This window comes from Phaseolus vulgaris, chromosome 5 (assembly GCF_000499845.2).
Source record: "Phaseolus vulgaris cultivar G19833 chromosome 5, P. vulgaris v2.0, whole genome shotgun sequence".
NCBI lineage: Eukaryota > Viridiplantae > Streptophyta > Magnoliopsida > Fabales > Fabaceae > Phaseolus > Phaseolus vulgaris.
Window position 1 is genome coordinate 5,955,048 of NC_023755.2, and position 26,822 is coordinate 5,981,869.

Here is a 26,822-nt window from a genome sequence, read left to right on the forward strand (position 1 = left end):
GAGAAAAGAGAAGAAGATAGAATTTGTATTTAATTTATCTTCTAAACAATAACTTGAAAAGGAAATTATTCTCTCTTTAACATTTTGTTGACGGAAAATACAACTTTAATATTGGTCTAACTTATCAAAATTAAGACTATTACTTATCTATTTTTTTTATAAAAAATTTTCATGTTAGGTATCACTATTATTTATCTCATTTATGTGTGTTAAAAGATAAAATATTCCTATCTTTGAATAACAATTTTAACTTATATTTTTGTATCTCTGTACACTCCATTGCAATCATAAAGTATCTCATATCATCTCTAACATTGTGTTTGGAATGGGTGATGTCATTTTCAAGCGTAAATGGAAGCAGAGAAAGTAAGATTATGTTCATATTTGGTTTAGCTGATTTACAAGGAAATGGAATAATGGAAGTGGAAGGGGGCAAGAAAGAAGTACTCCATCTAAAATGGGTATGAGGTGCTAGATTTACACATTTATCCTTGCATGGTTATAGATAGTGTACGTCATAGTTGATAATTGTCAATATTGTTGGCCTCGTCAAGCTTTGAAACATGCATGGTATAGTGGTTGAAAATTGATCATAACCGATTAGGTGCTTCTGAATAATTGGTTAGCCCTCATGGCATTCTCAATTATGGGCACTTTGTGCACTAACATATGTTGGACGTATATAGACAAGGTTAAGACCAAGTCATGATTATGTATTTGGCTTAAAGAGCATGCTGGATTAATGTAGGTTAGTTTAGTATGTTGTTTCGTAATGTAGATGCATAATTTTGTGATGTTTGACTTATTTTTTGACTTGCATGAATTGATTGGTCTTTGTTTGGTGATATAAGGGTGAATTTTATTTATCCAAAATTTGAGCATGATTGGTAATAATCGATTATGCTTCAATATGTAATCGATTATATGTGAATGCATAATCAATTACATGTTGGGACATAATTGATTACATGATGTGGCATAATTGATTATACTCTCATACATAATCGATTATAGTCATTTTGTTCATACACATGGTCATTTCATGCGTGCTATTTTCATATTTATGAAGTCATTAACAATTTAACTTCGGATGACTCATTTTCCTTTTGATATGATGTTATTTTTATATTTATTAAGTCATTAACAATTTCACTTTGAATGTTACATTTGCTTTTTGATATGGGGTTGAACAATTTCAATGCTTAAGAAGTGAAGAAAATATAATGTACTTTATGAACCTCATATTTCAAAAAAGTTATTAATTATGATACATGGTTTAGACGGAGATTAAGGCTTAAAATTTTATATGACAACAAAATTACAAACAAATTGACTTCATTGATACAAACATAGAGATGTGTTAAAAAAATTATTTCAAAAAATGGATGACAAAATGTAGAATTTTTTATTTATTTTTATAATCAAAATTTAAATAATGTTAGAACATTTAGAATGTATATTATTAATTACTGAAAGTATTGTTTATTATTTTGATTTTTACAATTATTATTATTATTTCAAATAATTATTTTTATTATGATTATTATTAATGGGAATTAAATATTTATGTGTGTGATTTGTTTTAAATAAAAATATATTAACCTTAACATTTTAAAACAGTGGTATTTTTGTAAATCATTAAAGTATACAATTAAATCTTATTTGTATTTCAGTCCCATTAATCACATCATCTACAAATTTTCTACTAATTTTCATTCACTTTCAGCTCACTTTCTCTACATCAAAACAACCTCACTTTCCACTTTTTCCCCGCTCATTTCCTTCCCTTTCCACTCCCGTCCTCACCCAAACAAAGTCTGAGTCACTATTATCGTTGCAACTCCTTTAGTAGTTATGTTGCGATGTAAAACCTTACTTGACATTCTCATTCTTTATTAAAAAGTGAGTTTCTTCATCTTTTTCTTAGTTTTCTGTTTTTAGTTGATTCATAAAATTTATGAATTATATAATTTGGATATCATTATCGGTCTTCATCTATAGTGTTTTCAATTGGGTGTTATATTTTACATTGTATAATCTATAATGCATTTTTAGATCTAAAAGTGTATTTCAAATTGGATTTTAGATTGCACAAGTTGGAATGCATTGTGGATTCATAAGTGTATTATGAATTACGTAATTCATAATATATTTACAGTTAATTGTTTTGATGTTGATTATGACTTAAACTTTTAACGGAATTCTTTGATAGACGAACATTCCCTGCAACATAGAATAAGCATATATGTATTTATTGACATTTGAGGTTAGCTTATACTATATGAATATCATCGAATGTTTTATGCATGTTTCATCTTATATTATAAAAGCTTATCAGACTTAAGAAAATACTGCATAGTTTTATATTGTCATTCAGATGAAACACTTGTGTCTGACATGATCTATTATTTTTCACAAAGTCACGATCTTACATAAGTATGACCATGTTTTACACATAAGTAGTTTTAACACTTAATTAAAATCATATGGTGTTTGTACTTTTTCCTTAACAAACCATATGACCTTTAGAAGGTCGAATGGTACAACAACTTCATAAAACACACATTAGAAGGTTCATGAATATATTGTGAAAGCAATCGGAGTTAACTTATTTAATGAATCTTATCCTTGAATGAAGATTTGAAGAAGGATCATATAGTGACAAAAATATATTGTTTAGGCCTCAACACAAACAACTTTCAAATTGATCTAATAACAAGAGTTTTTTTTTAATCGGCAAAGAATGAATTTAATAAAAAAAAAGCACCTGAAGGGTGCCCTAACCCTTATACAAAAGTTGTAAATGACCATCAAATCTTCCCTATAAAGCAAAGCAAAAACCCCACCACCAAAAAAGGGGTTCAAACTGTAACCAACAAACACCAAAAAAAGAAAGTACAGTCTCTCAAAACCAGACACTATGGTACACCGACCCAAGGCTAAACCACTACGGTTTAAAACCCCAACCAAAAAGCTACTTCTCATTTAACTTCTTATAGCGTCTTCCCAAGTCCTTCCATGAACTATGCCCACTAAACAAGCACCTACCCATACCTTCCCACACTACAAGACTTCAAACAGAACTTAGGATCAATACACCATTGAGCATAGGTAAACACTGCTAGTCTTTCCTTACTCGTCACCCAAGACCAAACTTTTAATTGAGCTAACGTGAAGATCTCAATGTGATCAACTTTACCTTTCTCAAACATAACTCTGTTTATGCACTTCCAGATCTTTCCTACCACTGCAATCTACACACAACCTCATATTTTGTTCATCTGCTGAACCATCAAACTGTAACCAACAAAAACCAAAAAAAGAAAGTACAATCTCTCAAAACCAGACACTATGGTACACCGACCCAAGGCTAAACTACTATGGTTTAAAACCCCAACCAAAAAGCTACTTCTCCTTTAACTTCTTACAATGTTTTCCCAACTCCTTCCATGAACTGTGCCCACTAAATAGGCACCTACCCATACCTTCCCACACCACAAGACTTCAGGCAAAACTTAGGATCAATACACCACTGAGCATAGGTAAACATTGCTAGTATTTCCTTACTCGTCACCCAAGACCAAGCTTTTAATTGAGCTAACGTGAAGATCTCAATGTGATCAACTTTACCTTTATCAAACATAACTTTGTTTTGCCCTTCCAAATCTTCCCTACCACTGTAATCCACACACAACCCTATATTCTGTTCATCTGCTGATTTTCCCAGGATTGACTAAACCTCAGAAGGTGTTCTTTGGCTTCGTGGTGGTACACAGACTCTTCCGCAATCCACTGGCTGCACAAACACCAAACCAACCACGCTATTTTACAGTTAAAAAAGACATGGTTAACCATCTCCTCCTCCATATCGCACTAGACACACCTATTGCTTTCCAATACCAATCCTCTCCTTTCCAAGTTGTCCCTAGTTACCATTTTATTTTGTAGCACTCGCTATGTTACAACCTACGCTGACGGTAACACCTGAAAGCTCCAGAAGAGACCAAACAGGGGAGAAAGTTCCCTACTTAGGTCATTTATAAGAGTCCTATATGCAAAGTTGACTATAAACCCAGACGAAGCATATTTCTTCCAAACCCATTGGTGCTCAGATTCCTTGACCAACGACAAGCCCTATATCTGTTGCATTAACCAACTTAAATCCTCCGCTTCCCACTCGAATAAGACTATCCTCCAGTCCAAAACCATCTTCATTCTTATCCTACCCAAACCCCTATTTGGTGTAGAGTTGCTTGGCTAGACAAAGAAACCGAGAAGAGCCTTAGGAACCTCTCATTTAACACACGTCATTTGACCAAGAGTCCTCCCAAAACCTAATAATCTTCCCATCGCCTAAGGCCCTTGTGACCTTATCCTCAAAGTTATTTCCCCATTCCTCAGACGACTAGACCCTTTTTAAATCCTTCCACCAAAGAGACTCCTTATTGCTACTGCTTAAAACTTTTAGGCCTTTCCACCCTCTGTACTTGGATTTAATGATATCTCCCTGTAAGCTTGTCTTCTTTACTTTTAACCTCCAAACCCACTTGGCAAGGAGTGCCTCGTTGAACAACCTTAGGTCTTTGATACCTAGGCCCCACTCCTCTATAGGCTAACTTTGTCCCAAGCAACCCATGCTATCTTCTTACCTTCCTTCCCCAGCCTCACAAGAACCTTCTATGGATCTTCTTAAAGGAGTTGATCATCGACAAAAGAATCTTAAAGAAGGAGAAATAGAACAAGGGAAGTGAGGTAAGAACCAATTTAATCATACATATCCTTCTTGCCAAAGACAAAACTTTCATTTCCAAGAATCCAGTCTTTTCTGAAACTTCGCTACGATACCTTCGAAGAAGCTTGCCCTCCTTTCATTACCACCAATGGTTATCCCCAAGTACGTAAAGATGAGTTAATGATATTACATTTTAATACAACAACCTAACTTTCTTTTAGAGAAATTAAATTTTAAACCAAAAATTTGTATTATTCAAAAAATTTATTATAAAAAACATATGATTTAACGAACTATTCATAGAAATGTTCAAAAAAAAAAACAAAAAAAAAGTCTCACAAAAAATAATATATTACATTAGATAATTACACATTATCTAACAAAATGTTACTAAAAGAAAATAAAAATTATAGATACATAGAAAAAATACCACCAATTATCAATATGAACAAGAAATAAATATTGTATATTAATAAGTTATAAATAATTTATGTGTATATATAGTTAGTTTCCTCAATGTTAAAAACATCCCATTTTCATTTGTATAACATACTCTTTATAATATTCTACAAAGAAAGTATGTGTATATATAGTTAGTTTCCTCAATGTTAAGAACATCCCATTTTCATTTCTATAACATACTCTTTATAATATTCTAAAAAAAAAAGTTTAAATTTATGATATTTTGAATATTTTATACATCCAACATTTTGCTTCTTTTGTCTATATCAACAATTAATAATAATATCAATGAATTATAATTTAAAGTTTTATTTATAATAAAATTAATAATAAAGATTAAATTTTATAATTATTTTTGTGCAGATTATTTTATCTCTTTTGTCTTTTTTAGTTTTCTATTTATTAGCCCATACCGAAAAGAGAAGTCGTGTGGCAAAGAGAAAGTATTTTATTATATAATTATATTAATTAAAAAAATAGTGTGTATTTATATATATATATATATTTTATTATAATGTTATTTTATTTTAATAAAAAATTACAAATGCTTCTATGATATAAAATGATAAAATTAATAAAAGGATTTATTTCTATAAATATATTTTACATAATTTTATTTTTTAATATAAATTTGAATAATATCTTTTTATTAATTTTATTTAAATAATATATTTTGTATTATATAGTTTATTATCATAGAGAAAATGCACAACCACTAGTTATTATATAATAAAAACCAATCTATCTTGCATCATATGTTCATCATTAAATGTACCTATTATTTTTTGAATATCAATACACATGATTTAACAAAAAGAAGTTAGTTGCAGAGAATTGGTCACGTTGTTCCTTCTGTATTTATCTCTAAGGATGGAGCTATATTGATTTTGTCTCGTTTGACTAAACCCAGAAATAAATATAAATAAATAATTATAAAACTAATTTCGGCATTAACGAAAACGGAAAGGACGGTGGGTGCAACTGGTAGAGAGAGAAAAAGAACCGTCCTTTACTGCAGAAAGGAGTTCAACAACTTGAAGTACAAGTTGATTCAAGCTGTTGTGTGAAACAAACGTTACTGGTGACACACTCAGAGGAGAAAAATACAAGTGGGTTCATCTCATTTTCCTCTCAAGCCTCTGTTTTTGGATGCAAAATTTGGTCTTTACTGTGATCCCTTCTTGGCCCCTGGCTGCATCTTTTGAGCTGAGAGCAATGGGTAAGACAAAGTTTTGTTTTCTATTAGCTTTTTTGCCTCATTGGGTGGCTAGATTCAGTTTCATGTTCTGTCGGTATTTTGCTGTGTTTGGGATTCTCTTTGTTGGTTTTTTTGTAGTTTTTTTTTGTCTCATTGTGAAGCTCAAGCATTGTAGGCAGAACCCTAGATTGGTTAACTTGGGTTGGGGATTGAGATGGAGTTGAAAGGTTCTGACTGTGTTCTGGTGGCGTCTAGCTTGTGTAACCAAAATTGTTATGTTTAAGTTGTTCTGTTTTTGTTCATTAGTGTTTGAATACTTGAAATACTTGTAACCAAAATTGTTTTCGTCTAGATTGTCATTTTTTTGATTGGTGATGGTAACGGTCTCTTTCTTAATACTTGAATATTGGATGCTTTACACCTGGAACGCAATCGTTTTGGCAGTTTTTATGCTTAAAAGATGACCAAAAGCTTTAAGACATTTAGGGGAATTCAATACCTACCTACACATTTTAGATCAGTTGACTGAAGAGCTTATATAAGATGCCGATTTCAGTGTCATCTTTGCAGTATATTTGAGAACTTACTGAGACATTTGCAAGCTGGCGTTGTCTCTTTGATTTGTACTCATTGAAATCATGCTCCAATGACATAACAGCTTTTAGCCATGGAAATGCAGTTAAAGTTGTCCACTAAATAGATTCGCTTTTCGTTACCTCTAAATTCATCATTTAGTACCAAAGTTATTTATTGCATTAGAATTTGTTAATGTTGATTTAGCACAAGGTACGGCCGTTGTGCTGACCCTTTTTATAGTTATTTGTAGCTTAGCATATATTGTTTTCTGCAGGCAGGTCATGTATTTGTTTTCATCTATTGTGACATCTTATTTCATGTTAATTAATTTCTGGAACTTGTCTTGATTCAATTTTGTTTGCAGGGAGTTTCCTTTATATTTAATTTGTGATTTGGGAGAAAAACTACAACAGTTCTTGACAGTTTTCAAGATTGCAGATACTTCTTCAAATTTTTAGACGGTGATTAAAACTGCTCAGTTACTAAAAGTGTAGTGCTTCAATTTTCACTCAATTTTTTAATGCATTTTCTAGTATAAAAAGGAGAAAAATGGTGTGATTGAACAATCAAGATTTGAAAACACGATTTCATACAATAACATGGAAACTAGATTTGATGAATGGCACCAGTCTGGATCACAGCCAGTGATGCAGGACAATCTGGATGGCACACATACCCGTAGAAGACCAGTTGACCTTAATACATCAGAAGTTAAACCTGTACTTAATTACTCTATACAGACAGGTGAAGAATTTGCTCTTGAGTTTATAAGAGATAAGGTGAATATGAGGAAGCCTGTATTATCAGATGTCAGTGATTCAAATTATACCCCAGGTTATATGGAACTGAAAGGCATTTTAGGCATCAGCCATGCAGGATCAGAAAGTGGATCTGATATCTCTATGCTCTCAATGGCTGAGAAATATCCAAAAGAATTTGATAGAACGAGTACATTATTACCTGGAGAAAGAATCAACTATGGGTCTATCAGGTCAATGCCAAGAACTTCATTGAATCAGGACAATAGACAATTTGTGCCTGGGTATGGCTCTTTCGGAGCTTATGATAGATCAATGATTATGAAGTTTCTTTGCAGCTTTGGGGGTAGAATATTGCCACGACCATGCGATGGACATCTAAGGTATGTTGGAGGCCAAACACGTATTCTTCGAATAAGAAAGGACATATCTTGGCTGGAGCTCATGCAGACAGCATTACAAATCTATAGTCAGGTTTATGCAATCAAGTATCAGCTTCCTGGGGAAGATCTTGATGCTTTGGTATCTGTGTCATCTGATGAGGATTTGCAGAATATGATGGAGGAATGTAATCATCTACAAGATAGGGAAGGATCACAAAAGCCTAGGATGTTTTTGTTCTCAATGAGTGATTTGGAGGATGCTCAATTTGGTCTCAGCAGTATGGGTGATGATTCTGAGATTCAGTATGTTGTTGCTGTTAATGGCATGGACTTGGGATCAAGAAAAAACACTACCATGATTGGTGTCAGCGTTTCTGCAAATGACATAAATGAATTGGACAGGCAAAGTATTGACAGGGAGACTAATAATGGAGTTGGTATAGAATCTATTGTACAAGGAAATCCTCCCCCAACTAACAATTTTGACTCATCATTGGCTTCTCAATCTTCACCATCAGTGCTACCAACTTCCTCGAATTCTTACGAAAAATATCCACTGTTTTATGGTGATCAAATGATGTGGCATGGGGAGCTTAGTAATAGTAATCAATACTTTATTAATCATGGCCTTGTTCCTTCTCATAAACCTGTTACTGGAGAGACTCCGATGATTATGCCTCCCCATATGCTTGTCAATCAACAAGGGATTTTGAATGAAGGTCTTCCGCCTCGAGGAATACAAGTACAAAATTCAGAAATACCAACAACATTTGCAAACAAGATGGTTATTAGTTCAATTCCACAAGTAAGTGACCCTGGGAAAGTTTTGGCCTCAGAATTACCATCACCCCCTCCTACTCAACTGCTTAATGGTTACATTAAAAATAATTTTCCTGAAGCATCTGTTGTAGTTACTGCACCAGAGGGGTTTTCATTGCATCCTCCAAACATGGACAAGCACCAAGATTATGAAGAGACTTCTTCTACATGTAGCAGTGCATTTGGTCCTACATATGTTGATTCCCACTCCAATGCATCTGACTTGAGTTCTCTTCATCCTCCTCCTCTTCCAAAGAGAGTTTACTATTCGGAGAGAATTCCACGGGAAGAAGTAGAGTTGCTGAACCGGTCCTCAAAATCCGATGATACACACAACTCTCAGTTTCATGTTTCAGATTTACTCTCTGATGTCAACCCACCAGATTCAGTTAGAGAATCAGTTAACAAGTTGCGTGATGGAAATCTGCCTAATCTAAATGAGGAATTAAGCATCACAGAAAATCCATTACATGCAAATGTCTTTGCTGTTGATAATGGGACTGCGAATAATCAAATATACAAACAGCTGCCTGATACAAGCACTCAGATAAAATCAAAGCTAACAGAGCATGTGAATCCTGAGCTAAGGCAGGCATTACCGGACAATGAAGGACACACAAATGTGTTAAATAAAGATAATGTTGTTGGGTTGGAAATGGAAATTTATAGTAATAATAGCTATAACAAACCCCTGATTGATGAGACAAAAGCCAATAAACTTGACTTGCATAATTTGCCCCAGGTTTCTTCTGGTAAGAACCTTGATGATCCTGCATCCAATCTTCCAGAGGTTGATTGGGGTGATACCTCTGTGAAGGAGTCTAATGACAATACTAATGTGCAAGCCTTAGCTGTATCTCGAAATGGGAATATAGATGATGATTTTGAAGAATTTCCTTCTGATGTCGTTTCAAAACAAGCACATGTTGACATCCTTATTGATATTAATGATCGGTTTCCTCGTGAATTTTTTACTGATATATTCTCTAAAGTAGTTCTTGAAGAAGATCCCTCTAGTTTCCATCCATTAACCTCAAATGGAGTGGGCTTAAGTGTAAACATGGAAAATTGTGAACCTAAACGATGGTCTTATTTTCAAAAATTGGCTCAAGCAGGGATTGATAGTGTGTCTCTTATTGATCAAGATCATCTTGGTTTTGCACCTGCGATAGGAAAAGTGGTTGGAGATGATAGGACTCAACATGTTACACCTTTAACAACTGATGAAGTTTCTCTGAACCATGCCGACTCCCACCTCAATTTTGTAGAAGAAAATTTGCTTGGAAGGATTGGAGCAGAAACGAAATCTAACTATGATCATTCCCAAGTGAATGACACTGAAAGTATGCAATTTTCCGCCATGATGGAAAACATTAGAGCTCAAGAGTCAGAATGTGAGGTATGATTTTAACTATTTTTGGTTTTGGACTATGTATATAAATATGTTTATATGCTTACAAAAGTTCTTATCACTTAGGTTGGGATGTTTGAAAAAAGGAATGGCAATGTACATCCTCTTGATACGAGTTCTTTACAGGTAAGATGCTTATTCATGCGTGTGAAATATTCTTGTGTTTGCAATTGTGGGTATGGGAACTAAAGAGGATTTTGCAAAAGAAAGTTCATTACTGGTTATCTTTACATGGATTGTTGTCTTGTGTATAAATTGATGCTACTTAGAATAACAATGAGAATGCATATTTTCCTGGTCTGATTCTTAACTATTCATTTAATTATCAAGGGTTGATTAGGTTGGGTTAAAAATTTTAGTTTGCACTCTGCAGTAAATTAGGAGGCTTGTATTTTAGTGATGAACATGACCTAATCATGTTAATCTATTCATACCCTTGTTTTTCCATTTAAATTCTCATGTCACAGAAATTGCAATAATTACAAAATCCAACTTTGTTTCTTTCTACTTCCAACCTCCTATATTTAGAAGAATGGTTTAAATTCCTTAAGCATGTATAAAATACTAATGTACATTGGTACCAGAAGGTTCCTCACTAGGTGATGGTATGGGGGAGGATTGTTTATGCAGCCCTACCCTTGTTTATGCCATGAGGTTGATTTTGTATATATTAGGAAGTAAGTCTGTGCCTAATTCAATCTCAGAAAACTGGCTTGCAAGTTGAGGAATGCCCTCATTTATATATGTAAATTGGCCTTATCTCTTGTCGATGTGGGTCTCCAACACACCTCTTACGCCGAGACATGTATGAGATTAGATATTTGTGGGTGGTCCGATATCTGTCTGATAGCAAGTGGTCTGGAAAGTGAGTGACACGATAGGTTTTGAGTTATGATCTTTTATCTCCTTTCTGATCCTCCTACGATCCTCGAGTTTAACAACATTGCTTGCTAGGATAGACTTTGATACAATATTAAAAACTGGTTCATGTCTAATTCAATCTCACAAAACCGACTTGTAAGGTAAGAATTGCCTCCACTTTGTTACTGTAAATTGACCTTATCTTTAGTTGATATGATATCTCCAACAGTATTCAAACCCATGACTAACCAATCACCAATGGTCATTGTCTTTTCAGTTTCTAATTGCATCAGTAGTTGTTGATTCCTTCTGTTACATAGAACCAAAAGAGAGGATAAAGCTGGATATACTGGAAAAAATTGTTAATATGAGGCTAGAATTGACAATGTGTTATTATATAGACTGTTGCTGATACATTTTAGGAAGTTTTATATGTTAGCCTTACTGTATTTTTGTTCTATATCATTAGAGTATCTTGCAATTAATACTAGGATTGTATATGTAAACAATCCATAATCACATGGATTTGTCCCTTAGAATAAGTTTTTCCTATTTCTTAAAATTATCTGCAGGTTCCTGTATATATATAAATCTGATGCATCTCATAAAATAAAATATCATAGATTATTCCTAAAATTGAGAAAGGAGAAATCAGTTAAGATAATTAGAATAGGTCAGTTAGATATAAATAGGGGAAGAAGGATGGGATATTCATTTTGTGAAAGGAAAAATCCTTCCCTTCACAAAAAGATTTCTCCTTTCACAAAGAGCTAATGCTCAATCTACAAAATGAATACCCCCCTTTCCTATCCTTCTTCCCCTATTTATATTTAAGTAATGTCTCAAGTAACTAATTAACTTATTAATATTCTAACGATCTTAACTGATTTCTCCTTCTCACATCCTAACACAATGTGTGGAGACTAAGACATTTCTTTATGTGGATTGCAGTTGCTTGCTGTTTGTCTTACAACATTCTCAAGAGGAATTAGCTCTAAGATTTCTTTATATTTTGCATTGATCATGATACAATACAGTTTAAATATGTCTTTTGAACTTACTGATCATAGATAGTTAGGCAGTCTTTGTCTTTCTTTAGTTGTTAAGTGCTACTTGCTTGTACTAAGTACTGAGGCTTCAATAATCTATACAGTATGTTAATAATTTTGGTGGTTCTTCTTTTGATGAAAAGGTGTGTGCTTTACCGGACCAAAAATTTGATGAAAAATAGGTTTCTATCTAGAGTAAGTAAATAATCAAATTCTTTGTCAAGTGTCAACTACTGCTCATTCGGTTATCTCTGTACTTCCTAATAGTTCTTTCCTGCTAACTTTACCTTCTGAAATTACTTCAAAAGAAAACTTACGACACTTTACTTGGGGTAACCACTGATGAGATCAGAAACTTCCCAAAATAATTGAATCAGATTAGATTATTAAATTTCACCAATTTCAACAAGAGGTAGTGTGTGTCTCTGTTACTTTCATCTAGTGGAGCTTCAAGGGTGTTATTGGGAAGTAGAAGTTATTAAAGTTATTGATATTTTCTATTTAACTATTCAAATTATTTGGTAGCATGTTCATTTGACATGATCTATATCATGTAGACTAACAATGCATTTTATGTGCTTGTCAATAACGTTCTTGGTTTTAGTATCTGTCTTCGACCTTTTTTCTTCCCTCATTTGACCTTGTAAAGTGTATGCTTCTAACCAACTAGCTATTTTTTTTTTGCCTTCACAAGTATTCATGGGCTTCAGATTCATTTTCTTGCTTGATCACTGGCCTGAAAATCTTTAATCCATTCTTGTCTTTATTGGGGTGCAAATTGCAGGTCATAATGAATGACGATCTTGAAGAGCTGAAGGAACTGGGTTCTGGTACCTTTGGGACAGTGTATCATGGAAAATGGCGAGGAACAGATGTTGCCATCAAAAGAATAAAGAAAATATGCTTCACTGGTCGATCATCTGAGCAAGAGAGACTGGTAAGTTATAATTTAATTTATGTTTGAAGGCATGCACTATCTCTTTCCATTTTAGCTTATGTCCTAACTTGTATTCTTTTTTTCCTTCTCACTATATTTACATGAAAGTCCTTATCACTAACAGATGTTATTTTTTCAGACTGTAGAATTCTGGCGGGAAGCTGATATTCTTTCCAAGCTTCATCATCCTAATGTGGTGGCATTTTATGGTGTAGTGCAGGATGGACCAGGAGGAACAATGGCTACTGTTACAGAGTACATGGTGGATGGTTCTCTTAGGCACGTGTTACTTCGCAAGGATAGGTAACACACCTAGAAAAACATTTTTGTTATTTAGTTTTATTAACCAATTTTTCCTAAAATGTTGATTTTTATTTCGGATAATTTTATTTAGAAAATAACCAGTATGGTGCTATTTTATCAGCCCAAGGCTTACTACGGCCTCTTATTTGAATTGAAAGTCATTGCATAAAACAATAAAAATTCCTTTCTCATACGAAATGAATGATAATACATGTATTTTTCTGAAAAGGATTTGGATTTTGTTGCAGGTATCTTGATTTTCGTAAAAGATTGATAATTGCGATGGACACAGCTTTTGGAATGGAATATTTACACTCACAAAATATTGTACACTTTGACTTAAAATGTGACAATTTGTTGGTGAACATGAAAGATCCTATGCGGCCTATATGCAAGGTATCTAACCTGCAGGACTTTTTCTTCAGTTTTTATTATAAAATAGAACAGAGATGAACAAAAGAGAAAAAAAGAAGACAAATGATATGAGAAAGAATATCTCTTCTATTCTTTTGTTGAAATCTAAGTAAATGGTCTGAATATATACAAACAGTACACTCATTCTAGGTCTAGCTAAAAAGAAAGAATGAAAAAAAAGAGTCAATCAACAAAGACTAGAATCAGAAAAGACAAAATAAAGAAAAACAGAAAAAATACAATTAATGTTGTTTTCTTCTAGAACTCTTTATATCCATATCCTTTAATAGTTTTCTATGAACATGAAGTTTTCTGTATTTAATAAAGGTTGAGAAGACTAAGACATTTGCTTTTCCAGGTTGGGGATTTTGGATTGTCAAAAATTAAAAGAAATACCCTGGTTTCTGGTGGTGTGAGAGGGACTCTTCCTTGGATGGCACCAGAGCTTCTGAATGGTAGCAGCAACAAGGTCTCAGAAAAGGTAGACTTCGTATCTGTTTGAATGAAATGCTTCTTCTATGGTCACATTTAACTAAGCAGCTGAGTTGTGTTGGTCTCTCTTCTAGATGATAAAATAGTGGCAAAAGTCTGTTTATTAGATCACTGTATTTTGGATTATGTTCTTCCTCTCATTTGTCAGTGGTAGTTATTGATTGAGTGCTGTAGTGGATGCAGATTGCTACGAAGTTTGAATGGTTGAGTGTGTCAATTTGTATTGTAGCTGTCTATGCCACAATCTGGCCTTTAGCAGCACTAGAGTGAGGGGTTTCAGAAAAAAGCTATTTTTTTGACCTCAAAACAGCATCATTTTGGGGTGTATTTTAGGGGCAAAGTTGAAGTTTCTCTACCACTTTCTATAACTTGAAAAAAAACTAATTGAATTATGAATAACCTCTGTCCCAAATTTTTGTGCAGTTATTAATTTTCGAGCATTTATATATATTCTATAAATTATTTAATTTCTATGAAAAATGTCTGAATATAGGCCATCTTGCTATGTGTTGCTATGCAAGATTGATAACTTTGCATTGTAGTATAAATTTAAGTAAAATTATTTGTCTTTGAACATTTTAAACATACAAAATTTTCTGTTTATATTGTACTTCTGGAAATCTTTTCCCTAAGGGAATAGGAGTTTTACAATGTTTTTATTTCACCTCTATTTCTGTTTAGATTCACCTTGTCGCTTGGAGCTATTGATTGCTGAAATTGATTTTTTATTTGTAGGTTGACGTGTTCTCCTTTGGCATAGTATTATGGGAGATTCTAACCGGTGAGGAGCCATATGCCAATATGCACTATGGTGCAATCATAGGTATGATCTTTTTCTTATGTTCTTTTTCATTTCTGTGCAATTACATTCTTGCAGTATCCTCCTGAAATTGGTTTCTTCTTGTAATTGAAGTAAAAATATTTGGAAAGCTTCTTCGATTGTTTCTTAAAACAGTGAGCACACCAGCCTATGTGACATTAGTAATCAAAGTTGAGAATTAAGGTTGGAGAACTGGGGAGGGTTGGCTTTCAAAAGAACCACCACTTTCAATGAAAATGTGCAATATATCAGATTACAGAAGGTGAAAAGGAGGAGAAAGTTTACACCTAGGACTCTGTGCATCATACTAAAATGTGTAACACAACTACGTTTTAAAGATGATATGTGATCATAGAATAATGCAATGTTCCATTTTATGGATTGTTTGAAATATGGATGGATTAAATGGACCATTCCAATGAATCATTAAAGTATCACTTCATTCTAATTGCTTTCTGCTTATGCAGGTGGGATTGTGAATAACACATTAAGGCCAACAATACCAAATCATTGTGACTCTGAATGGAGAAAACTGATGGAGCAGTGTTGGGCACCCAATCCTGCAGCTAGGCCCTCCTTCACAGAAATAGCCAGTCGATTGCGCATAATGTCTGCAGCAGCTAAATCATCTGGCCAAAAGACATCTAAATGATGCTGATGCTTGTTCTTATACCAATGTTGTCATTCATGCTTTTTCTTGGTTAAAATGGATACTGCTGAGTTTATTCATTCAATGGCACTTCAGACTTGTATTTCATTACCAGGGGAAATGCTATCTGGTTGGTATATTTTTTCGATCATTCATTGTTGCCTGATTAAATTGTTGTACATTCAACCACATTAGTACAAATTTAAACTTCCCATTTTAATTTCTATTCAGCTCCTTGATTGTGTTTTTTTTTTTCTTTTTCTTTTTCATTCTGAATTCTACTAATTAGAAACTCTTGAAAATTTAGATCTAATTTAACTTTTCAAAATCTGCTATATAGATTAAGTTTATATCTATATATATATATATATTATAATTTGGTTAAAATTTCAGGAAGATATATCTTCTTAAATATTAAAGTTTAATTTAATCTTATATAATCGGTTTATAAGATTGAAGTTCGTACTATGAAACATTCTTATTTCTAGCTAGTCGTACTATAAAATATTCTTATTTCTAGTTGATATGAGATCTTTAATCGATGGGAGATTTTTAATAATTTTTTTTAAACAAATCTTTATTTTTCATTAGCATCGAGAACAACCAATTTTAGGATTTAAACTTCTTTTTCCCTCATTATGCTGTACATCTTTTGTACAAAGATGTACAGGACAGGAGCAATATGGGGGAGAGAGTTAATATATTTTAGTGGGAGATAAAACAGGTTAGAAAAAGCTATACTCTTTTTCATATATTTCTATTTATCTTTTTTACTTCTTATCAAATGAACTAAATTATAAAAATTTCACAATACTTTTTTCTGCTTCTCATTTATTTGAACTTTATTAAATAACTAAATATTCAGTTTTAATTTTACTCTTTTTTATTTTATCAACTCATTTCTTTTCTATTTCAATTCTCTCCATTATAGTACATTCTTATGTTGGTGCTCAATGACACAGAATAACTCAAATTTGATAGTAAAATTAGTTTCATTTGGTTTTATTCAAACGATTACTAGAATAATAATTCACGTGATATAGTTTTTTTTTTCATGTTTATGCACCATTTTAGTTTGATAAAAACGTATATAGCAATATCCAGGTACAGGAAAAGATAATTAAAACTTTCATATCTTTATATCTAGACAAAGAGAAAATAAGGAAAATACATTTTTTTTTAAAATAAAGAAAAGACAATTGATTCATCATTTTATAAAAGAAAAACAAGAGACTTCAATATTTCAACAAGTTCCGTTTAAAAAACAGAATTCCAAAAATTGCATATACAGAAAATTGAAAAATTTGACCAAATAAATCAGAATTTAAAAATAAATTACATATTCATATTTAGAAATATTTACATAATTAGCATTTACAGTAAGTTTACTCGTTATAATATGAACTTAGTGTATAACAGTTTAAAAAAGTTTTTTCTAGTTATACAAACATAGTTTATGCAATTATTTTCTTCTGTCATCAACAGGTTTTTATTATATGCTTTTATGAAGGTTCACCTTCGGCAATTCTAACGTTTTTCAACAAGTTGTTCATAAAACTTTTTTTTAATTATATTTTTCATTGCATATGATAATATAATAATAATAACGTTAATTTCTGTCCTTATAAAACCAACACGTGGCTAACTATTAACGAACTATTGCAGTAAGAATAATAAAAAAAAGGTGGAAGTTTTTGGACATAACTGTTTCTTCACTCCTTTGACTGTTTTGCTGACACCAAAAAGCTTAATTTATTCCAAAATTGAAGAGAAATAGAGAGAGAAAGAAGAGATAGTGTGTGCTGTCATTTTGTTCCAAAGGGATCATTGAAGTAGAAGTAGATTCAGACTGTTTTTGAACCCAAAAGAAGAAAAGGTAGATCAAAAGATGGGGTAGACAAAGCTGGATTCTTTTTGGTTTCTTTCCCATATATACCTTTTCATTTGATTTCAGTTTCCCCCCCGATACCTGCCATGGCTCTTCATCTGAAACCTTCTTGAGCCATACCTTTATCAAGCTCAAAAAATCATCAGTCAGGTATTTAGTTGATCTGTTCCATCCTTTTTCCGACCGTGTTTTATTATGATCAGTAATGTCTTCTGCTGTTAATTGAGTCAAACTTGATTTGTATTCTTATGATCCTGCATGCTGTGTTTTGACTGGGAAAGGTTAAATTAAGAGTCAAGTTTCATAATTGGTGAATTATATATGATCATGGGTGAGTTGAGAAGAAGTGATCTAATATACAGGTCTCTTGTTAGATGACCTAAATATTTTATTAACATATTTTTCCATTTGTTTTGCTAAAAAAAGATGGGTAATATATTTTCCCCCATTTTTCAGCTGTTGTTGTTGGGTTTTGATCCTCCTATTGGTATTAGAAAACAAAGTCATTGAATTTTACGACAATTTCCACTTTATAATTCTTTTTTCTCTTTTTTATGTAGTTAGTGTAAGTAAGGAGGAGTGATTAAGGAATGGAGTAGGGAATGAAGAAAAATCAACCTTAGATTCATAGTATCCTAGACTTTCAGATTGTAAGATATAGTTTTTGAGATTTTGCGTTCTTCAAACAACTGTAAGAGGTCAAGACAAAATTTTATTTCTCGTCTGTGGCAGTTAAATAAATTGCTAAGTATGAGTTTACAGTAAGTTGAATTTTTTGACATGTTGATATGTTTTCTAATTGATTTTAATTGGTATAATTCGTCCCATTATGTACTTGTTTCTGTATCTTGCTACATCTTACATGCTCAGCAGTTTCTAAGTTTCATCATGCACACAGGGTGACATATTCGGAAGGTAGTTTGATCTTTGAAGGAAGTACCTAGTGTTAAGAATTCTTAAGATTGCGGAAGCTTCTTCATGTGTTGATTATGGTAACAAACTTGAGCATTGGTAAATCTTCTTTCTGACCCATTGCCGTGGGTCAAGATTTCAAACTGTTGGAGTTGTTATCAGTCCTGTTTCTGAGATTTGGAAATTTGAATTTACAGTGTTTGGTGCATTATTTCTACATGATGTTAAGTGTCTTCCCAGTACTACGGCATTACAGTAAATCCAGGCATTTAGCTTTACAAATGAGGCTTTGACTAGACTGCCAAGGATGCAGAAACATCAATACAATTCCATGGAATCTAGAAATGAGGAATTTCATTCTGCATCGCAATTGGTCCCGCAAGACCTTCGTGAAGGCATGCATATCAATGCACGACCTCCAGCTTATAACATGTCAGAAAATAAACCTGTGCTTAATTATTCCATACAGACAGGTGAGGAATTTGCTTTTGAGTTTATGAGAGATAGGGTGAATCTGAGGAAACCTCCCTTTCCAAATGTTGTGGGTGATCCCAACTATTCGACAGGCTATATGGAATTGAAAGGCATTTTGGGACATACAGGATCTGAGAGTGGATCTGATATATCTGTGCTCACAAAGACTGAGAAGGGTCCAAAAGAGTTTGACAGGAGGAACTCTTCTCAACACCAGGACAGAACTAATTATGGTTCAGCTCGATCAATTCCTAGAACTTCATCTAATCAAGAAAGTTACCGAGTCCTTCATGGTACTGCCTCTTCCAGTGCATCTGAAATTTCATCCGTGAAGATGAAGGTTCTATGCAGCTTTGGGGGTAGAATATTGCCAAGGCCTGGTGATGGAAAGCTTAGATATGTTGGGGGTGAAACGCGTATTATTACTATAAGAAGAGACATACGTTTTCAGGAGCTTATGCAGAAAACATCATTAATTTATAGTGAAGCTCACGTGATAAAGTATCAGCTCCCTGGAGAAGATCTTGATGCGTTAGTTTCAGTATCTTCTGATGAGGATCTGCGGAATATGATGGAGGAATGTCATGATTTACAAGGCGAACGAGGATCAACAAAGCTTAGGATGTTTCTGTTCTCTATAAATGATTTGGATGATACTCAGTTTGGCATAGGAAGCATTGACGGTGATTCTGAAATCCAGTATGTAGTTGCTGTCAATGGCATGAACATGGATTCAAGAAACAACTCAATCCTTCATGCTGCAAGTGGCTCTACCAATAACTTGCATGAATTGAATGAACAAAATAATGAGAGGGAGACCAACAGAGTTTTGATGGACTCATTTGGTGTTAGTAGCTCATCTTTGGCTGAGAATGTTAAATCATCATTGACTATTCAATCTTCACAACAAATGCTTCCAATCTCCTCTAATGCTTATGATACCCATCCATTGTTTTATGATGACCAAGTTATTCACCAAGGGGAAGCTAGTCAATATCCACTACAGCACGGTCTTGGTCCTTCTAACAACTCCGCTCGCAATCTTGGAGAGATTCCAGTTTCTATGCCTATTCATAATCTTGTTAACCAAGGGATCATGAATGATGGACAAACATCTAGTGAGTTGCAGGTACAAATTTCAGCTGTGCCAGACATGTTGGTAAAAAGAAAGGGTGATAATTTCATTCATACAGGCAATGATACAGGAAAAGTTTTCCCCTTAGAAGCACCATATCCTATTGCTTTGCAGCCATTTGAGGGGAATTTACATGCTAATTTACCAGAGGCACCATTTACCGCTGCTATATCAGAAGGCCTTCATCCTGCACTGCCATCAAAGAACAAGAGTAAGCACCAGCAGTCTGACGATGCCCATTCATTAATCGGTAGTATGAATCCCACACAGACTCCTAAGTCTGGTGAAGATGATTTCTATACTACACCCATTGATGCATTCAGCCGTCCTCAGGTTGATGCTGAGTCCAATGTGATTGATTTCGGTAGCCTTGAACCACCTCCACTTCCCAACAGAGTCTATTATTCAGAGAGAATTCCAAGGGAGCAGGAAGATTTGCTGAATCGATCTACAAAGTCAGATGATGCGCATGGTTCTCACTTACTCATGTCAGATTTGCTTTCTGACTTCAGCCAGAAGAATTCAGAAACAGAATCCAACGACATATCGCACAATGGGAATATGTCAAATCTGAACATTATGTCTAGTTCAGCATCAAAGCCTTTACAAGCAGATGGTAATACCACTGATGATGGATTTGCCCCACCACCAATATACAAAAAATGGCCTGATACAACAAATAAGTTGAATTCAAAGTTTTCACTGCATGTGAATTCTGAGTTGAAGCAAGTGTCAGCAGATAATAAACTTTCTAGAATTGAGGACCAGGTCCTTTATTCTGAAAACAATACCAATCGCTCCAAAGACAACCATAACATCCTCTTAGTTGATGAAACCAAAGGTACTGGACATCTAGCATTTCACCAGGTTCTTCCCGTTGAAAATCTGAATCTAGTATCGAAACCTGCAGACCTCAATTTGGTTGAAGTTTCTACCAGGGAATTGGATAACGGTACCAAGGTTCAAGCTCTGCCTTTTCCTTCAACTGGAAACACAGGCCAAGATGTTTCTCAAAATTTCCCCCCAGAAGTTAAACCAAGATCTACTACTCAGGGAGACATTCTTATTGATATTGAGGACAGGTTTCCCCGTGATATCCTTTATGGTATGTTCTCCAAAGAAATACTTTCCGAAGATTCCTCAAGTATTGGTCCGTTACCAACAGATAGAGCAGGTTTGAGCTTAAACATGGACAATCATGAGCCTAAAAGTTGGTCATATTTTCAGAACTTTGCCCAAGAGGGGTTTGATAATGTTTCTCTAATTGATCAGGACAATCTTGGTTTTTCGTCTGCAGTGAGGAAAGTTCAAGATGGGGATAGTAAATCTCAGCAGTCTGCTGCTCTACTGGCAGATGGTGCTTTGGCAGGACACAAGGAATCCCGCCTAAATTTCGGTGGTGGCGAAAATCAGAAAAATGTACCGGCAACAACTAAAACAGAATCAACTCTCTTTCAACAAAAATATGAGCATTCCCAACTAAAGGGCAATGAAAATAAGAACATAGATGCCATAACAGAAAATATAAGACCACAGGAATCTGAATACCAGGAGGTATGATATTAACTGTTCTTTTATATTAAGAGGCTGCACAAATTTTCTCTTTTTGGTGACAAATCTTGCTTGTAATGGATTGAATTTAGGATGACAAGAATGAAGCAAGGAATGTGGGTTTAGCAGGGGATTTTGACAGTACTGTGCAGGTATTATGCTTGGATGTATTATTTTGTTTGCGTTGATGTCTCGTACCTGCCTGCCATTTCTGCAGAGAATATAATTTTAGTCTACCTTTCTATTGCCCACTTCAGAAATTGAGTTCAATTTCCATCTTGTCTCAAATGAATTATTTTATAACATATGCTCCAAAACTTATAATATTAACTAATATGAAATTTTATAGGTGAAAATATGTTCTGGCTGGATATTTATTATACCTTGCATAATTACTTTGATGCTACATCTAAGTTTATTCTTGAAAAGTAAAATGTCACTCTTGGCTAACCTTGGTGTTAATTGTCTCATTAATCCACAACCATTTCAATCTGTTTTCCCTGTATCATGCATTCTCTAGTGAGATGATGACAATATAAATTTGTTTCTGTAATGTTAACCAGAAGAACATCTATACTAGATGATGGCTTCGTTGCTTTGTATATTGAAATTATAGAATGAGTTCATAAGATTTACTAACATTGAGTTTAATAGATATATTTATAATGCCCGTGGCAGTTCATAAAGAATGATGATCTTGAAGAGCTGCGAGAGCTGGGTTCTGGTACCTTTGGGACTGTATACCATGGAAAGTGGAGGGGATCGGATGTTGCTATTAAAAGAATAAAGAAAAGCTGTTTCGCTGGTCGATCTTCAGAACAAGAGAGACTGGTAATTTGCTTATGAGTGATTCTGTTTCTTCTGTCCATGTTTTAGATTCTTTTTTCACGTACTTTTGTCAGGTCACTCTGTCAAAATATGGATGTAAATATTTTACATTTATTGTATAATAAATTTAGATTTGGTAGTAGGAAATCCTTAAAATTAAAGGATGGGGATTATGAGTTTATTCGGTAAATTTGCTCCTATTCACCAAGAGATTGGAAGATTGAACTACTCCATAAGGATTGAAGTAGTTGACTTTAAGAATAGACTCTAATTGACTTCTAATTTGGAGGGTCCTATGAAGCTTGACTGTGATAATAAGTCAACAATAGACATTAGACATAATCCCATTTAGCATGATAGCATAAAACATATTGAAATTCATTAAAGAAAAATTAGAAGAAGGTCTAGTCTGCATGTCATATATTCTGTCCCGGTAGCAGGTGGCTAATGTGCTAATAAAAGGACTGAATAGCTCAAGCTTCCACAATCTCGAAGATATCTATTCCTCAGCCTGAAGGGGATGTCGAAAATATGGATGTAAATATTGTGCATTTGCTGTATAATAAATGTAGATTTAGTTATAGGTAATCCCCTAAAATTAAGGAAGCTTATTTGGTAGATTTGCTCCTAGTTTAGAGTCTTTATTTCCTTTAGTAGGATTATCTTTAAATGCCCATGTACTGTTTTGTTTTGGATTCAAGGAAAATAATTCCACAATTATTGCCTTTTGCCCACATGTTTTCCCACTCACTCTTATATTAAAGAGGCTTATATTGATGGTATTCATTGCCACTCACAGACCATAGAATTCTGGCGTGAAGCTGACATACTTTCCAAGCTTCACCATCCAAATGTGGTGGCATTTTATGGTGTAGTTCAGGATGGACCAGGAGCAACATTAGCGACTGTCACTGAGTACATGGTGGATGGTTCTCTCAGGACTGTTTTGCTTCGTAAGGATAGGTAATGTATCCATTCTCCATGGGAAGGGACCCTCTCATATCAAAATTCACATGATTTAATCATGTAAAAGATCTCTCTCTCTCTCTCTCTCGCTATCTTAATAAACAGTAAATATGTTGTGCCTTATCAAAATTGGTGAATATTTATAAAGAGAGACAGAATTTCCATACAACAAGGTCAAATGAAAGTTTACATGAGAGTATCCATTACCATCATAGTAATTGATTGCATTTCTACGAAGTTGCAATTATTTTTCAATGAAAGCCCTGGCATTTTTCTAGTTACTATAATTCTTAGATACCACTAACTGTTTTATGAAGAAAAATGGTCAGAGATTTGCATGATCTCATTGTTATTTCAGATATCTTGATCGCCGTAAGAGGTTGATAATAGCCATGGATGCAGCTTTTGGAATGGAATATTTACACTCAAAAGATATCGTGCATTTTGACTTGAAATGTGACAATTTGCTTGTGAACTTGAAGGATCCTTTACGGCCAATATGCAAGGTATCTATTAAAGTTGGGGATTATTCATTCTATTATAATTTTTTCTTCACTGTGACAAAGCTAAGAAACTTGCTTTTTACCAGGTTGGTGATTTTGGCCTATCAAAAATTAAGAGAAACACCCTGGTGTCTGGTGGTGTTCGTGGAACTCTACCTTGGATGGCACCAGAGCTTCTAAACGGTAGCAGCAATAAGGTCTCAGAAAAGGTAAATTTTCTATGATCAGTGGAAATTAAAATCACGGTTAGTTACAAGGAATATGAAAATACCCAACAAGTTGATTTTGTATATTCCTTCTAAACCATATTGAAATTGTCACCAACAAGGTTGTAGTTCAATTGGCACCTGCACCTCCCTATGTTTTTAAGACTTTTTTTCCAATTTGTCTCACAAATTTAACACTGAAAAGAAGAAACAAATTACACTATTTAGTGGATTATATTGTCCTTTATTGTCTCTTCTACCTCTATTGTTTGAGAAGCATTGATTATTAATGCTCTTACATCTATCTTTAGGTTGATGTCTTCTCTTTCGGCATTGTCTTATGGGAGATTCTTACTGGTGAAGAGCCATATGCTAATATGCACTATGGTGCAATTATTGGTGAGGTCCTTTTCTCTTTTCTTTGGAACCTTGTTTCCTGTTGTATAGACTCTAATAGTCTTTCACCTTTCTGAGGTACTAGTTTGTATCAATTGAGTACTTACATAAAATTGATAAATCTATTAAAATCTCACAATAATCAGGCTAAGCTGTGAAAATTTAACTATTATAAAACAGATCAAATGTGCAAAACCTGAAGGCCCAGTTAGATTATGAAAATTATTAATCAAGATTAAAAGGCCAATATAGCTAAACCAAAATAAGGACATGTCTGCAACCATAAAGACTTCTAGGAGAGAAAAAATATGAAGACAAAATGTGACTTGCTAAGTTAAAATTAGCTTATAATAAACTAATTAGTGGAAGCTCTGACCTGTTTAGATTTTTACTTTTTTAACTTCTTGATAAGGCAATTTTAACTTATGGAGATATTCATTTCATGTTTAAATTAAAGTTATCTATACTTCCTTACAAAACAAGCTTACACAATCTGAAGGAAAAACAATCAGGATAGCAGAAACTCATTGCACAAGCTAAAAATCTTGTTTATTACAACATTATAATTTCAATATTTTCTCCATTCCTTCCTTGAAATGTAAGTTTCTAGAGATATGTTGTTTCTATAAGTTTGCAAAGACATCTCACATTGTTGATGAGAAAATTATAGAAGACAAATGATTTTGCTAATATGTATAATTTTAAGAACAGCTGAGATTTATTTTTAAATTCTGAGTTGCAGTATCATATGGTATACATAAAATTACATTGCCCTTGCATGCATGCAAACTTCTAGCATCTATGAATTTTTTAATTCTTCTGGAACTGGAAAACAAACTTTTTTGAAAAGGAAAAAACTCATTCTATTAGTGTGTCATACAAGTATCAGAACTGACATACAAATCATTAAAGAAATCACCCCCTATCCTAAAGAAATTTTTCTCACTTTCTTGCACACTACATGCAGGAGGTATTGTGAATAACACATTGAGACCTACAATCCCAAGTTACTGTGATCTTGAATGGAAAACACTAATGGAGCAGTGTTGGGCACCCAATCCTGCAGTTAGGCCATCCTTCACAGAAATTGCTCGCCGTTTGCGTGTGATGTCTGCAGCTGCTATTCAGAACAAAGGACAGCTCCACAAGGCATCTAAATGAAAATCAACATATTTGATCTGATTCCCATATATAGTTCACTTGATTATGCTCCAAAATAGCTATATATATGTATATGTATATGTATGTATAAGGGCCAACAATAATTGTTTGTATTGTAGTTTTCTGGTCCTGCTCATTTTGTTGTTGATTGTTGAGAATATCAGAACATGTAAATGTGTGTGAAAACCACATAAACGGGCTGTGCAAATTAATTATTTGAACATAATGCTATTTCCACAGTGAATTATCTCTCCTTTTACTTTCTCAGGATATAGTTAATTAATGGATATGTTTTTTATACATATTTCTATAAATACTTGTAGAGGAAAAAAACTTCTAAACCATCAACCCTAAATTTCTTATTTTTCCATGTTACAAACAAATAGGAAAGTGAGAATGATCAAATGATACATTTATTTATCACCTTTTTATTATTTAAAAAAGTATAAAAGTAATTAAACATGAATTATTGTAATTCTTTTTTTGTTTCACTTAACCATCAGAGTTAAATGATATATCAAATTCTATTGTTTTATTCTGATTTTTCTTCTGCTGCTGTTTTTTAAATTTTGATTTATTTCTAACTATATCATCGACGTTATAAAAAAAAAAATAGTTATGAGAGGATTTAGAAAAATAAGAGAAATTTGAGATGATAAATATATTGAGAGGTTGCTTGACCACGAAAAGCTAAAACAAATTTCTGTTGTGATGTCATTAATTTTTATGAAAGATGTTTATTTCTTGTTATTTTTTGTAAGTTCTAAATTTAATTTTCAAAATATTACTCCTCCACACATATTTTATGGAAGATGTTTATTTTTTATTTATTTTTTGCATTGAAATCATTCAAACAATGCAATACAATATTTATCAGGTTAATGAAATTTGTTGATATGTATGTATGCAATCCAATATTTGTTTATTAATAGAAAGAT

At 33.5% G+C, this 26,822-nt stretch overlaps 2 protein-coding genes across 7 annotated transcripts; both read left to right on the plus strand.

The window, feature by feature from the left end:
* The first annotated feature begins 5,958 nt into the window (after window positions 1–5,958).
* Window positions 5,959–16,094, plus strand: LOC137834988 (uncharacterized). Its single transcript, XM_068643273.1, has 9 exons — window positions 5,959–6,413; window positions 7,333–10,327; window positions 10,406–10,465; window positions 13,034–13,186; window positions 13,326–13,489; window positions 13,738–13,885; window positions 14,262–14,384; window positions 15,131–15,218; window positions 15,683–16,094. The coding sequence occupies exons 2-9, from the start codon at window positions 7,568–7,570 to the stop codon at window positions 15,865–15,867; spliced, it is 3,681 nt and encodes a 1,226-aa protein (XP_068499374.1). The 5' UTR covers window positions 5,959–6,413; window positions 7,333–7,567; the 3' UTR covers window positions 15,868–16,094.
* Window positions 16,095–17,517: 1,423 nt separating this feature from the next.
* LOC137834989 (uncharacterized) lies at window positions 17,518–26,128 on the plus strand. 6 transcript variants are annotated; one of them, XM_068643278.1, is made up of 11 exons: window positions 17,523–17,902; window positions 18,651–18,763; window positions 18,862–21,447; window positions 21,571–21,827; window positions 21,917–21,976; window positions 22,503–22,655; window positions 23,452–23,615; window positions 23,977–24,124; window positions 24,208–24,330; window positions 24,639–24,726; window positions 25,691–26,128. In XM_068643278.1, exons 3-11 carry the CDS (start codon window positions 18,972–18,974, stop codon window positions 25,882–25,884), a joined length of 3,663 nt encoding a protein of 1,220 aa, XP_068499379.1. In that variant the 5' UTR covers window positions 17,523–17,902; window positions 18,651–18,763; window positions 18,862–18,971; the 3' UTR covers window positions 25,885–26,128. The 6 variants fall into 6 exon arrangements, with proteins under 6 accessions (XP_068499378.1, XP_068499377.1, XP_068499379.1 ...); XM_068643279.1 differs by having other exon boundaries at window positions 18,651–18,744; XM_068643277.1 differs by having other exon boundaries at window positions 17,518–17,902; window positions 18,651–21,447.
* Window positions 26,129–26,822: the final 694 nt, after the last annotated feature.